The sequence below is a fragment of the Rattus norvegicus genome, chromosome 4 (genome assembly GCF_036323735.1).
Source record: "Rattus norvegicus strain BN/NHsdMcwi chromosome 4, GRCr8, whole genome shotgun sequence".
In the NCBI taxonomy this organism is placed as follows: Eukaryota; Metazoa; Chordata; class Mammalia; order Rodentia; family Muridae; genus Rattus; species Rattus norvegicus.
The window spans coordinates 164531014-164545143 of NC_086022.1; the positions used below are offsets into that span (position 1 = coordinate 164531014).

The 14130-nt window shown below is 39.8% G+C and overlaps 1 protein-coding gene across 5 annotated transcripts; it reads left to right on the forward strand.

Moving 5' to 3' along the window:
- Positions 1-2973: 2973 nt before the first annotated feature.
- Clec1b (C-type lectin domain family 1, member B) lies at positions 2974-11307 on the forward strand. Of its 5 annotated transcripts, none has more exons than XM_006237088.5 (6): positions 3025-3309; positions 6180-6275; positions 7569-7691; positions 7835-7986; positions 9612-9718; positions 11089-11307. In XM_006237088.5, exons 1-6 carry the CDS (start codon positions 3246-3248, stop codon positions 11231-11233), a joined length of 687 nt encoding a protein of 228 aa, XP_006237150.1. In that variant the 5' UTR covers positions 3025-3245; the 3' UTR covers positions 11234-11307.
- The last annotated feature ends 2823 nt before the right edge of the window (positions 11308-14130 follow it).

The window sequence follows — 14130 nt, forward strand, 5'->3', positions numbered from 1 at the left end:
TATGTGTGAATAATGCACAAGAGTGTGAACTGTCGTATAGTACGTTTGGGGACAACATTATCAATGTCAAAAATCAAGATTATCTAGTTAAATTGGAAGTCTGTGTTCCTCAGATCCAGTGTCACACTGTCTCTGTGACTGCTAAGCACCGATGTCAGTGTCCTGTAGATAGTCAGTATGTGATCGAAAAGAAGTAAACACAATTCCTACGACAGTGTTTCTTCAATTCTGAAAATAGGTGGGTTTTTAATCCCAGATTAGAATTTTCGTCAAGAAATATTGAAGGAAGAATTGACTTGTTTTGTTTTTGTTACCTTTTTTTAAATGCAGAAATGAGGAGATAGATATTTAAGTAGAAATAAGAAGTGTCAGAGGGGGTTTTGTTTTGGATGAGAAAAATCTAACCACACTCCGAACTTTGTAAAAGAAAGAAGAAAAGTATGGCTTATCTTTCTTTGCATTTCTTGCTTTTTTTTCCCTAACATAACTTAGCTTACATTTGTAATATATGTAATAGAGTGAAACTAAGATTGAATGCTGTTGGAGGCTTTTTTGACCTTGCAGTTCTCCCATATTTGTGTTGTATGATCATAACACCAAATGCTATGCTTGGAGAATAGGATGCATAATAAAGGAAGATATTTATTTACTAGACTATAGATCTAGGGAGAAAATTGTGGCTAGAGTTATTGAAGAACCAAACAGTAGTGACAAATTACAATGAGAAAGAGGAAAGAACCAACAGAATGCCTTAACCCCGGTTGTAGGAAGGGGTATCATCCTATTCTCTGAGGCTCCAGTTTACTCATCTCAGGCCTATCTTCTTTTGCCTTTTAAAGTATAGTTCCATGAACTAATAGACCTGTAAAGTAAAGTAAGCCTGGTCTCTTTGTGGTTTACAAGAGTAAACAGGACTCTTTAATAATTAACCCTGTTGTATAAGACTCAGGAAATCTAGAAACTTAAAGCAATTATTATGTTTAATTACTTCTTAAGGTTTACATTAATTAATAAGAAAACATGTACTATAATTTCCTATGTCCATGGAGCTCAGAGTTACATATTTAATTTAATTCACTGATTACATTTTTTCCCTACCCAATCTCAGAAGCATTTCTTCTCCAAATCAGTTAGTTGCCTTTGAGCAATCAGGAAACATGTTGACCTACATTTTCTTGCTTCTCACTTTGTTTGTTTGTTTGTTTGTTATTTGTTTTTATTGGATATTTTATTTAAATTTCAAGTGTTATCCCCTTTCCAGGTTTCCCCTCTGGAACTCCCCTATCCCATCCTCCCTCCCCTTGCTTCTATGAGGGTACTCCACCACCCATCCACCCATTCCTACCTCCCTGCCGTGGCATTCCCCTATACTGGGATATCGAGCCTTCACAGGACCAAGGGCCTCTCCTCTATTGCTGATGCCAAGAAGTGAATGCTGAGAGGAGCCTGATAAGCTGTCTCCCGAGAGGCTCTGCCAGAACTTGACGAAAGCAGAGGAGGATGCTCACAGCCAACCACTGGACTAAGCACAGGGTCTCCAAACTGGGGGCAGTTAGAGAAAGGACTAAAAGAGCTAAAGGGGTTTGCACCTCATAAAAAGAACTGATTACATTTTTAATGGGACTAATTTCATTTCTAAGAGAATGGAGTGAAACTTTACTGGAAAAGGTGTCTTTAGAATTATAAGCTTCCCTTTTCTCTTCATTAAGCTGAAATTATTCATTCACTTACATTGTATTACTTCTGTATGTAGTTAAGTAAAGACACTGAAATAAGACAGTAGGGGAAGAAAGTGTGCTTGAACTCAGTTGGCTAGTAGATATGGGTAAAGGAAGGAAGAGGTCAAACTGATCCCAGACTTTGCTGGAAGGCTGTTAGTATATCCCCCTCTGACAGGAAGATGGAGGATCTTTGACTGAAGTGGAAGCTATGCAAACAGCACCAGTCATTGGTGAATAGTCTGCTGGCTTTGTGAAGTCATTTGAGGTGTGAGTGAAAGGCATTTGAAAATGTGGAATCCTTGCAGTGAATTGACAAAATTCTGAGAGTGAAGTGGAGAGTGAGGAGGAAAAGAAATAAAGCCATGTAGAAGACACCAAAAGGAAGAGGGGCAAGCAAACCCCTGGCAGCAGGCCCTCGATGGTGGCCGTGGTGAAATGTGGAAACTGGATTCTCTTAACAAGGCAGAAGGGCAGTGCTGTGATCACTCCCAAGACAAATGCCAGGTGCCAGGAGCTTTGACAGAGGGTGTTTCACCAGCCATGCAGATTTAGCAGAATTACCTGCTATAAATTTAAATGAGTGCTAAGCTATTGTCAAGACAGGCAGCATCCACACCAATGTTCCTGCAGTAACCACACTAGTTAGCTCTGTATGGCGCTCCTGTAGCTGCTGTCAGTGTAAGCCAACGTAATTATGTAAAGCCCATTTCTGCAGAGCTAAATGATGGAGCACTTATTACATTGTGATTGAAAGGAAACCAGCATCCCCCTCCTGCAAATAGTTGTCGCTGGGCAAAACCACACTCAAATGGTCTCATTGATGTCTAGTTTTTTTTCCCAAGAAACTAATTTTAAAGTACAAATATTATCTGAGGAAAGTATATTGTCTTGAGTTTTGTATTTACTTGATATTTTCCCCCTCAGGGTCTAGGACTAAGCAGCCGTAAAAAAATTTTTTTAAAAAAAATGATTTACATTGGATGCAAGAATTTGAGTGAATTTTAGGTCATATAAAGGAGACGTGCGTTCTAGTATATGATTGTAAGTGTCTAATTTCACACCAGATGATATTAGATTTGAAGTCACAGTATATGCTGTATGTCTACTGGTATTTTTAATCCATGGGCTTTTATAAGGAATAAGTTCACTTAAGTGATATATTTTGAGCTTTCCTAGGGTTAAGATGAAGCGTGAACTTTGTCGTTTGACAGGATACTCTCTCACAACGGAACATCCCTTCCCTCGGAGTCAAAGATAAGAAAGCAGGAAGTGAGCCCCGCATCTACTCTTTCACCACAAGTTATTATTATTTTTGTTTTTAGGTTCAAGTCCACGTATCTCTGAACATCCATGAAAGGGCTTCCTGGAAAACAAGACGAAGCAAAACAAAACCCAAGTGTTCTGATGCGCATGGCTCCAGAGCAGCAAGAGACAAGGATCCCAGGCTGAAATCCTAAGAGGGGACGCTGGGTGAGTTCTGCAAAAGTCACTGAGCTTTGACCTCCTGGCAGTTCAAGGGGAACCATGCAGGATGAAGATGGATATATCACCTTAAACATCAAGCCCCGGAAACAAGCTCTCAGCTCAGGTAAGAAGGGTCATTCAGCATTACTGAAATAGCTCACTCCTACTCTGTCTCTCTCCTAGTGACTGGGTGCACAAATTCATTTGTGTTTTCCTGAATGATATTCTTTCTCTGAAGCATGTGAGTGGGGCCTACAGAAGCTGCTGCAGACATAGTTAGAATATAGGCAGTAAACACAGAAGAGGCAACATTGTACTAAGGCTTTTAGAATGCAATACTGGCGGCTCAGAAGCTGGTGGGACAAAGAGAAGGACAGTTTGAAAACTCACATGTCTGACAAATGTCTTCACATTTTAAAGGAATACATTTGTTGCGGGACTCACCTTGAAAAAAAATGAGGTTTGTTTTTTAAATGTTCTGGAGAGAAGTGTTTTATCATCTGAAGTCTTTTTTTTTCTGTTTAAAATGATATAAAGTCATTGGGTCACAGTGTCGTTCAATATGTAAACATTTCATACATAAACATTTCTGCAACATAAAATTATGTTTTTTAATCCTTTTGAAAACAACATCAGATTTCTGAACAGCAGGAGACACAATTCTCCACTTGTTGCCTAAGAAAGTAATTGAGGAGGAGAACAGGGATGCTGAGGGCCATGCAGGAAGAACGACAAATGGCTTTAGAACCCATGGTATGGGGCCCGCCCGTTAGCACAGCCACAATGGGTATCACCCAGAGAGGATTCTGTGTCCTGAGGACTTCATGCCATTATGAAGGTCTGCTCTGCTTGCTGCCTTCGCATCCCTCTTGATCTAAGAACTGTATAAAAACTTCCAGCCCCTCACCAGATAGTGCCTCTGGCACTTACAAATAATGCTTGATCTCTTTAGGTATTTCTGCTCCAGCAGATTAATGATTCAACCACCACTCTAGAAAAGAATTTAGAGATAGAGATTGTCAGCAATGACCACCACCTTCAGAAAACATTCAGATAAATAAAATTGTTGGCGAAGCTAGGTTAAGATGCTTTTGCTACTGCTTCTGGTGCAGGAAACCTTAGGGAACAATCTGAAGTTCAGAAAGTGTCATTACTTAAGCCGGGGACACGTTATGGTCAGGGAACAAGAACAATGGCAGCTCTGAACAATGACTCTCACTGAGGCTGGCCTGCTGCTGACTGATTTCTTATACCCATTTTTGCCCTCAGCTCCCTAATATAATATTATTAAGTAGATATGTATTGAGGGTTTAAAGTAGATATGACTGATTTTATATAAAAGTTTCGATTTGTGATTCTTTTAAGATCCTTATAAGATTACTTTTAAAGATAAATAGTAAAATAATTAATCATGTGTGTGTGTGTGTGTGCGCGCGCACGCACGCGTGCGCGCACGTAACCACAAATTGCTGCCTGCTAGTGAGAGAAACTGGCTGAGAAAACCACCTTGCTTGCTTATGCTTTGTTAATCTATAACAAGTTGCTTAGTTACAAATGTACATGGATTCCTGGGAATAATGTTTCCTTTACCTGTACTATGTAATGATATTTCTTGTAAAGGTTATTGGAAAACATACTTTTTTTTTTCATAGACATTTGCTAGAAGAAAACTAGAATGTAATCATGTTATAATTTTATCCTGCTTGAAAGATTTTGGTGGGAGATTAAGCTATGGGAGAAAGAATAAAGTTGTTGGAACATTGTTTCTTCCACCTCCACCTACTATGTGTATGTATGCATATGTGTGAAGTATGTATAGGAGTGTGCTGGAACATTGTTTCTTCTGCCCTTCAAGTATGTAAGTATACATGTATGTGTATGCCTGTATATGTGTAAAAATGTAAGAGTGTGTAGAACTTTGTTCCATCCATTAAATCTCTCTCTGTGTGTATATATTTATATGATAATACACACACACACACACACACACACACACACACAGCTTTCTGGGTCTGTGTTGGAGCCTGCTCCATCCACCAATTATGCATATATATTTATGTATCTGTATATATGAAATGCTTGGAGCCTGAATGCTGGAATTTTGCTCCATTCATTCTGTGTGTGAATATGAATATGTCTGTCTGCATGCATGTGCATATTTGTATGTATTGAGTTACTGAAGTCTATCTTTGGCTTCATCCCCTCATTGTGCATGTATATGTACATATATGTATGATTTTTTTCTTTCTTTTCTTTTCTTTCTTGCTGGCCCCAAAGAGTCAAAAGAGTTTAGGGTTTTTCGATGGTCACAGAGAGTGCCAACCCTTTCTCTCTTCCCTCAGAGAGAAGTCTGCTGAGTATTCTCTAATCACTGGCTGCCTTAGGTAGAAGCCTCTGTCGGTATCTGGACTGAACCCTGCCAGCAGCTTTAAGCACTGACTCCCATCAGCAGCCTGCCTCAGTTTACCCATCCCACAGATGCCAAAGCTGGTAATTGGCATGGGGATGCAAAAACAAAAAAACAAAAAGAACAACTAAAAACCCAAACAGATGTGGCCTTGGCAGCCAGTTACATTTTAGAATGGACAGAGAATAAGCCACAGAGAATGGAGATGAATGGGTAGTGTAAATTAGACCATTCTCATTGAGGATTGTCACCAATGCAATGAAGATGACAGGTCCCTTCCTCCCACCTGTATCCTAGGGCTCAAACCTGGTTGTCAGGCTTCTGCATCTTATCCGATAAGCCATATAATTAGCCCACGTTTTGTCAGGCTTTCAGACAGGATCTCAAATAGTCTAGACTGGCACTGAATTTGCTATGTAGTCAAGACTGGCTTTGAACTCTTGATCCTCCTGCTTCTATGTCCCAAGTGTGGGTAACTTTGCTCTCTCACACATAGCTTGCCGTAGTGTTTACGATACTTAGATAATCCTGAGATGCCCAGGATAGCCTGACAGTCTTCTGCTTGCGTCTTTTCTGTCCTTCCACAGCTGAGCCTGCCTCTTCTTGGTGGCGTTTGACGGCTTTAATTCTGCTGATCTCAACCATGGGGCTGGTTGCTGGACTCGTGGCTCTGGGGATCATGTGTAAGTACTGGCTCCTTGCCAGGGTTTTGATCCAAGGAAAACAATAGCCACGAGTTCCTGGTGTACTATACTAAGCTTCCTAAATGTTTTTGCTCCTCTGTTTGTCACCTATTCTGATTGTCCTGAACACTGCTGTGGACATAGCCTCATAGGGTGAAAACTCAGAAGGGAGAGACCTCCCCTCCCCCTCCCCCTGCTCTTATTCAAATCACCTTTAGTTTTTTTCTTTAGTTAAAATTACTTTCAGAATGTATTGCTGGCATTTAAGATTCCTCCTTACTATGGATCCAAGCTATCTTTCTCCCTCTCTGCCTTGCTTAATCTGAGGCCTGAGCAATCTAGAATTTTCCTAATTTCAAAAATAAAGCCTGTGTCTTCCTATATGAAATCTTGCTTGTTCTAGTCTATCTATATAAAATCCACTCCATCCCATTTTATTTACTGACACATTGGTTTTCTGATCATGACTTTCTAATAATAAAACTTTATAAGGTCATGTCATAATTTGTGTTGCTAATTTGTTTATCTTCCTGCTTTAAATACATTTTAGAGTCCCTTATTCCTTATGTTGTTTACATGGATCTGAAAGCATTTTAAACATTGTAACATTACTTTTCTTAATTTAAAATGTTTCATAAGGAACTTGGAAATAAGAAACCAGGCAGCAAAGCTAATCAGACTGCAAAGTCTATGTATGTATCTACCTGAATTTCTATCCAAGGGGTTCTCAGCCTTCCTAATGCTTCGACCCTTTAACTATAGTAACCTCCAACCATGAAATTATGTTCATTGCTACTTCCTAACTGTAATTTTGCTACTGTGATGAATGATAATGTAAATATTTGATATGCAGTATATCTGATATGCCACCTCTGTGAAAGGGTTGTTTGACCCAATGGGTTACAACCTACAGGTTCAGAACCACTGTTCTACATAGTTAGAATAGTCATCCAAACATACATTTTTAGGAAAATTCAGTGTTATATTTAGAACAGAATACAAAACACAAGGCTTCTCATCACTATAAAGCCTGCTTAGAAACCTGTCCAGGAAATATTGAAACAGCTGCCTCAGTCACGTGTTCTCACCTCGGGACTCTCATAGCCAGTCGATTCCCACGCTCTTTACGCAGCCCTTTTAATTTCCTTTTTCAGTATTCATTGAGTTTTTGTATCTGGTGAACTCTTTAGCTACCGGCAGGTTTATAGACATGAAAGTTCACACAAGAATCCTGCCATTATCTTTCTGACCTTGAGACCCAGGTATAATTTATCTCATCTCTACATCTAGCAGTCACACAACAAAAATATCTACTGGCCGAAAAGGAAAATCTCTCAGCCACTCTGCAACAATTGGCCAAGAAATTCTGCCAGGAGTTGATTAGACAATCAGAAATTAAGACTAAGAGCTCTTTTGGTAAGTCTGGCTTGGAAACATCTCTGATGTGCAGCACACATCTGTCACGGTAACTAGAGGGAGGCCCACCGGAGCAGGAATGCTGCAGGTGGGAAAAGCTTTGGCCAGATTTTTGACAGCCCCATCCTCGGTCTCACCTTCAGAGCACAAGTGCAGCCCCTGCGCCACAAAGTGGAGATACCATGGAGACAGTTGCTATGGGTTCTTCAGGCGTAACCTAACATGGGAAGACAGCAAGCTGTTTTGCTCTGAGCAGAATGCAACTCTTGTGAAGACCGCCAGCCAGAGCACGCTGGTAAGGAGGGTCCTATGTCAAGCATTTTGGAACACTAAGGAGAAAGATTGCAAAGGAAACACGGAATCTACTTTACTTTTTCATGTGATTCTTAATGTTTTGCACTGTGGGCTCCTCTGAGAACTCGAGGAAGCTTGGTAAGAACTGCGGAGCTTAAATATTCAATCCAGAATATCGCTGAAGAGTTTCAGTAAGATTGAATTGTTGTGGACCGTCATAACAGTGAAAGTGGACACTGGCTCAGACACTGGATGAGACTGCCCGGGATGTTCCCATCACACTTATCCCAGTTTGCCTGACTTGCTTCTCTTTGCTGTAAGACCAGCTCACAGAGAAGTTTAAAAATTAAATTAACTAAATAAACAGACTCAGTCAAAACAGGGGAGTGCTCTAGCACATCAAACTCCATCATAAAGGGATCAACTGGAGGCACTCCAGGCTATAGCACTTGAACATCTGTAATATAACAAAGAAATGATATCATTTTTTAGACAAGATTAAAGTTAAGAAGTAATATCTTTTTGAGAAGACATTAAAGTTAAATATCAGTTGGATTTTTCTATCAAGTCCCAAAGAGGCATCTTGGGCAGTGAGGATATGTTTTAAACAAAAGATCAGCAGTTAATGAACCAATGGAAAGCTGGTGGGTGGCTCACACTTTAGGGAAGTAAGATTTACAATACCTCCAGTGGACTGTTATTCTGATGGTCACGTCTGTCGGCAAGCTCGAACCAATTGTTGTCATTGATTTCCATATGTGGATTCTTACCTGCTATCCTGCAATGCATAAAGGCGTTATGAACACATGGCTTCCTTTTGCTTTTCTTTCTAAGAGACTGATTGCCCATTCATCTAATAGTCAATCAATGTATACCAGAACCACTCCAGGATCTGAATCTATTTATACTCTATAAAACTGAAATGCTCTAACTTAAAACCCATCAACCAACCAACAAACAAACTAAATTATAACTAGGCAGGAAAAAAGTGAATGAGAGCCAGATGTTGAGGTGCATGTTTTTGTAGTTATAGCTTAGGCTAGGATCGAATGTTTGCGGCCAGCCTGGGCTACACAGTGAGAATCTATCTGAGAGTTGAAAGCATAGAAAAATGTAAATTGAGAAGGGTCATGCATGCTATTTACTAATTCCGCTGGGAAAGACATCTATAGTTTTTTTTTTATCCATCCAATTGAAACAAATTAACATTCGCATATATAAGATAATCAATGCAAACCAAGAACTTAATTTCAGGGATGGAAAAACTCATCAACAGCATAATTGTTGCCATTTGTATTTGATGCATTTCCCCCCACTTGAATCATATTTAGAAATCTTCCTGGCACTCAAATCTTCAATAGTTAGGGAATATAAACATGCAGTATAAATACCCTAGGAAGACTAGCATATTACCTGTTTAATACAATTTCTCATATGCTCTATACACTTTTTAATATCTCAAAACAATTCAAATTTGCAAAATCCTAGACGTGAGACACAATCCATTATACCAACACAGACGCATAATTCTGGTTGTTTGTGAAAGGCTTTATCATGAAATTGTGTTACACTATCACGCAGTGCTGTGGAGGGACTTACCATGGTATGTATTTATGCTTGCAACAGAAATACATCACAGACAGGATTACTTCAGTCCGTTGGATTGGATTATCACGCCAGAACTCTAAGAAAGACTGGATGTGGGAAGACAGCTCAGTTCTTCACAATAATTCGTAAGTCCCTGGAAGTTCAGCTTGAAGGCATTGTTCAAAGTTTTGACTCCCAGATCTTTCTTGTTGAACACAAGTGGCCTGAAAGTTGAGATGCCTCTATTCTACTGTGGGTTGTAGCTGCCAGTCATGTGTGCCCTACTCCTAACCAGAGAGCCCTGATGGGCAGTTTTACTCTCTCCTCCTCCCTCTCCTCCACTTATGTAAGTAGTGATTCATTTTCATATCGCCCCTATTCATTTCAATTCTCTCTCTCTCTTTCTCCATGCCCGTGTGTGTGTGTGTGTGTGTGTGTGTGTGTGTGTGTGTGTGTGTGTGTATGTGTAACTTGATCTGATTCTTTTCTTTTTCTTTCCTTGGGTATTTTCTTTATTTACATTTCAAATGTTATCACCTTTCCTGGTTTCCCCTCTAGGAGCCCCCTATCCCAACACCCCTTCCCCTGCTTCTATGAGGGTGCTCCCCCACCTACCCAATCCCTCCTGCCTTCCCACCCTGACTTTCCCCTACACTGGGGCATCCAGCCTTCCCAGGACCAGTGGCCTCTCCTCCCTTTGATATCCGACTAGACCCAACCCCTGCTATATATGTGGCTGGAAATGAACTTAGCCCCTTAGGCTCCTTTCAGCACACACCCACTCTGTTTTCTCTTCACCACTTCACGTCTTCACAGTTCTTGCTGCTTTCTGCACTTTCCCATCTGTTTATCTGTGAACACCTTACCAATTTCTCCTCACTGGAGTTTCGGTATTAAAACAGAACAGACCTCAACCATTTGCTAACTAGTTGGTGTCTATAGGTGTCTGCCAAGTAGATTTAGCATGTTTTCCTTGTCTGTTATTGTAAACAGTGATTCGGAGAATCGAGACAAACTTGTGCACAATTACCATGCAATAATCTACCATAAATCTACCTGGAGCTGTTACATTTCAGCACTGCAGTATTTAGCTACCTTGCATTTCCTTGAGACTTTTCCTATGTTGTGCTGCTAGCTGCTGACTCTTTAAGAGCTTCCCATTTCCTCGCTGTTTATTTTAAACCTAGTCTTCTTTCCATACTGGCCGAAGGTGAATTATAGGTAAAGATTTGCTTGGCACATCAGATTCTGATGTGCCTCCTCCTCTGGACCTCCATGTACCTTGCATTCATTGACGTTCTCCTTGACTTACACTGTATTAAATTGTTACCAGTAACACAGTAATACAGTATTACAACTGTATACTCAGAAGCAGACAGAGAGATTCTCAAAGCTGAGAATGCTGTTTCTTTACCCCAAGCCTCTAGTTTGATCAACAAAATAAACACATCCTGTGCTTCCTTATCTATTTGTATTTCTAAAAATCGTGCCATCTGCCTTTTTTTGTTTTTTGTAGGATTGATCTTTCTAGGAATACAGAAGAAAACATGAATTGTGCTTATCTTCATAATGGAAAAATCCACCCAGCTTCCTGTACAGAGAGACATTACTTAATATGTGAGAGAAATGCTGCCCTGACAAGAGTGGAACAACTGCTTTAATGCAGAAGGACCGGCAGGATGTCAGAGAAGTGCTTGACCATGCAATAAAAGATCTGGACAAAGCACCCATAAAACTGCTTGTTTTGGTTTTTATGTCATCCTTATACAATAGGTCTGATCTTTTCTCTGTAGATTAAGAAACTAGCATGTGAACAGTTCTCTAGCTTTTCCAATAACTTTCTTTTTTTCATCCATTCTTCATTTTCTTAGCTTGCTGTAACCCATTTCATCTTCAAATAGACACACATAAAATTAAAATTAAGTTAGGGCACTAGGGAGTGAACACTGTGCAAAATATTCTAGTTAAGAAAGACATCATCGGAGAGCAGAAATAATACAGTTTGGAATCTATACAATAGTTTAAATACTATGACCCCTTAACTGAAAGGCAACCATAAAGCAATTCATTCTATGTATGTATGTATGTATGTATGTATGTATGTATGTATGTATGTATCTATCTATCTATCTATCTATCTATCTATCTATCTATCTATCTATCTATTTATCTATCTATCTTTGAGAGAGGAGAGCCCTATCTGTCCTGGAACTCCCTATGTAGACAAGGTGTTTTGTTCTGTATACCAAATGCTGGAATTAAAGACGTGTCTGGCTAATGAGACAACTTTCTATTTTGTTTAATTTCCATTTTCTCATATTTAAAATAGGCTGATTTGGGGCTGAAGGATAAATCACAGTGTGTGTATTCATATATATATGAATATAAAAATAACAAATATATTTATAAAAATGAAAATATACAAAATATATTTTCTATAATGATATGATTATCTTAAAATAAAATAAAATGGGATGATATTGCCTATCTTACATACTTCAACAAACTTCCCAGTTTCATGGTATCTATACAATGACCTTATGATTTAATTTTTGTATAACTTTTATGCTTACAATAAAACTTATGAGCACTAACTGTAGCAGAAATGCCATGGAAACAGTCCCTAACTCCCTTGTTCATCATCTGCGACCAGAGCCAAGCAGGTCCCTGACTCATAAGAAACCATGTGCTTTTCATCCTGACTCATCCAGTTCACTCTCTTCACACTCAACAATGGTCGCCTTCCACACAACACAAGAAAACTGGATGGGAGAGAGACTGCACAGTGATGGCAAAACCATAAAATATTTCTTGATGAAGCAGAGTGTCCAAAAGGCAGAAGAAGAAGCAGAATTTTTTTATCTGGTTCTTTTCCTGACAGTACTATGCTTGGTGTTTGCTGAATAACCCAGAAGTTATTTATAGAGCCTGTGGGGAGGCACCTCTAACAGGATAAGAGGCAAAAGTCATACTTTTTCCCTGAGCCATTCCCCATAGCTTCCTTTGTTTAACTAGTGAGAAAACAGGGTCAGGAATACAGTTTATCTCAGCTGAGGACTTTGTGGAAACAGAACACGTTCAAGCATGAAGAGAGATGGAACTCGGAAGGCTGGGGAAATATGGAAATCTGTGTTTTTAACACACATTCCCAGTGACCCTGTTGTAAGCAGTCCTCTCAAGATCTTCCAATAAACATTGATTTAGCACTTACTCCCTGTGTGGTTTAGGGCAAGAGGTTTAGTCTCTAACATCATTTCCTTGCCTTTGCAGTGAGCCGATTATCCTATCCAGAAGAGAATTGTGATGATATTTGATGTAACTATATAAAATATTGGTCAGAACATCAACTGTAGGATACTAAAATATGTTAGGTTTACAGCTCTGTGCATGGACATGCAAGTCTGCACTTTGGTTTATTTTGGACTGTTCATACAGGAATAGATTTCTTAGTCCCCAACCTGAGCGCGCGCGCGCGCGCACACACACACACACACACACACACACACACACACACACACACACACACAAGAAAAGAAACAAGAGAATTTATTTGGCTTTTTTATTTTAAATAACAAGATATTGGCCTTGCAATATGGGAAGTCTTGGCTTCCCCCCACTCCCATGCTCACCCCCCTTTGGAGGTGAGGATTCAGGGCTGAATTTCTTGTATGAAACTATTTGCACAAAACAAATGGGGACAAATAATTCAGAAACCATCCAAATGTCAACCCTATGCCTGGATGTTAGTGGTTTTCATCTCTTTAGCATATTTATATATTACTACAACATAGCCTTAGAGGGAACATATTCAATGCCCAGCTAAATATACGCTGAAGGCAAGACCAACCTGTACCTACAGCAACCAAACAGTACCTACAAGGTCTCCTTTTCCCTTGTACTCGTGCCTAAAGCATGTAGCGAAAAGAAAACACCCAGATTCTATGATCGGAGTGCTTCATTTCAAACACTCAGCATGGAACTAGCTAAACGGACTTCTCCGTGCCCCGAGTTAGAGCCCACTCACCCCTCTGCTTCACAGAACTGTAGTGAGGAAGTTAAACCTGTGATCTGGCTTCAGAAGAGTTGTTAAGAACTCTCTGAATAATGAAGAGCAAATATCGAAAACCAAAAAAAAAAAAAAAAAAAAAAAAAAAAAAGCGGAACACCGCATATAGTGTATGGATGTTTTGTTGGGAGAAATCAATGGCTTCCTTGAAATTTCCCAGAGAGTGGCTTGTCCTGGGAAAACACTGCATCTATTCAAGCTTTGGTTTTAGTGCTGGTGAAATGAGAAGGGAAACTGGAAATGAGTAGCAGCTGATGAAGTCTGGATCCTGAGGTTAGTTACAATATTATTTGGTGGTGTGGTTTCTTCCTCTTTTCTCCTCCTGGTAGAGCCTGGCATATGCAGAGGGTTATCTGGAGTTCAGTCACTCTGTTTTCAGGCCAGGAACACAACAGGAAATGTTGGCAGAATGTGCTGGTCGTTTTTCATTTGTCCTTAATGACCCCACCGACTACTCCTTGTGTTTCAGGAAGCTAAACACAAATAAATACA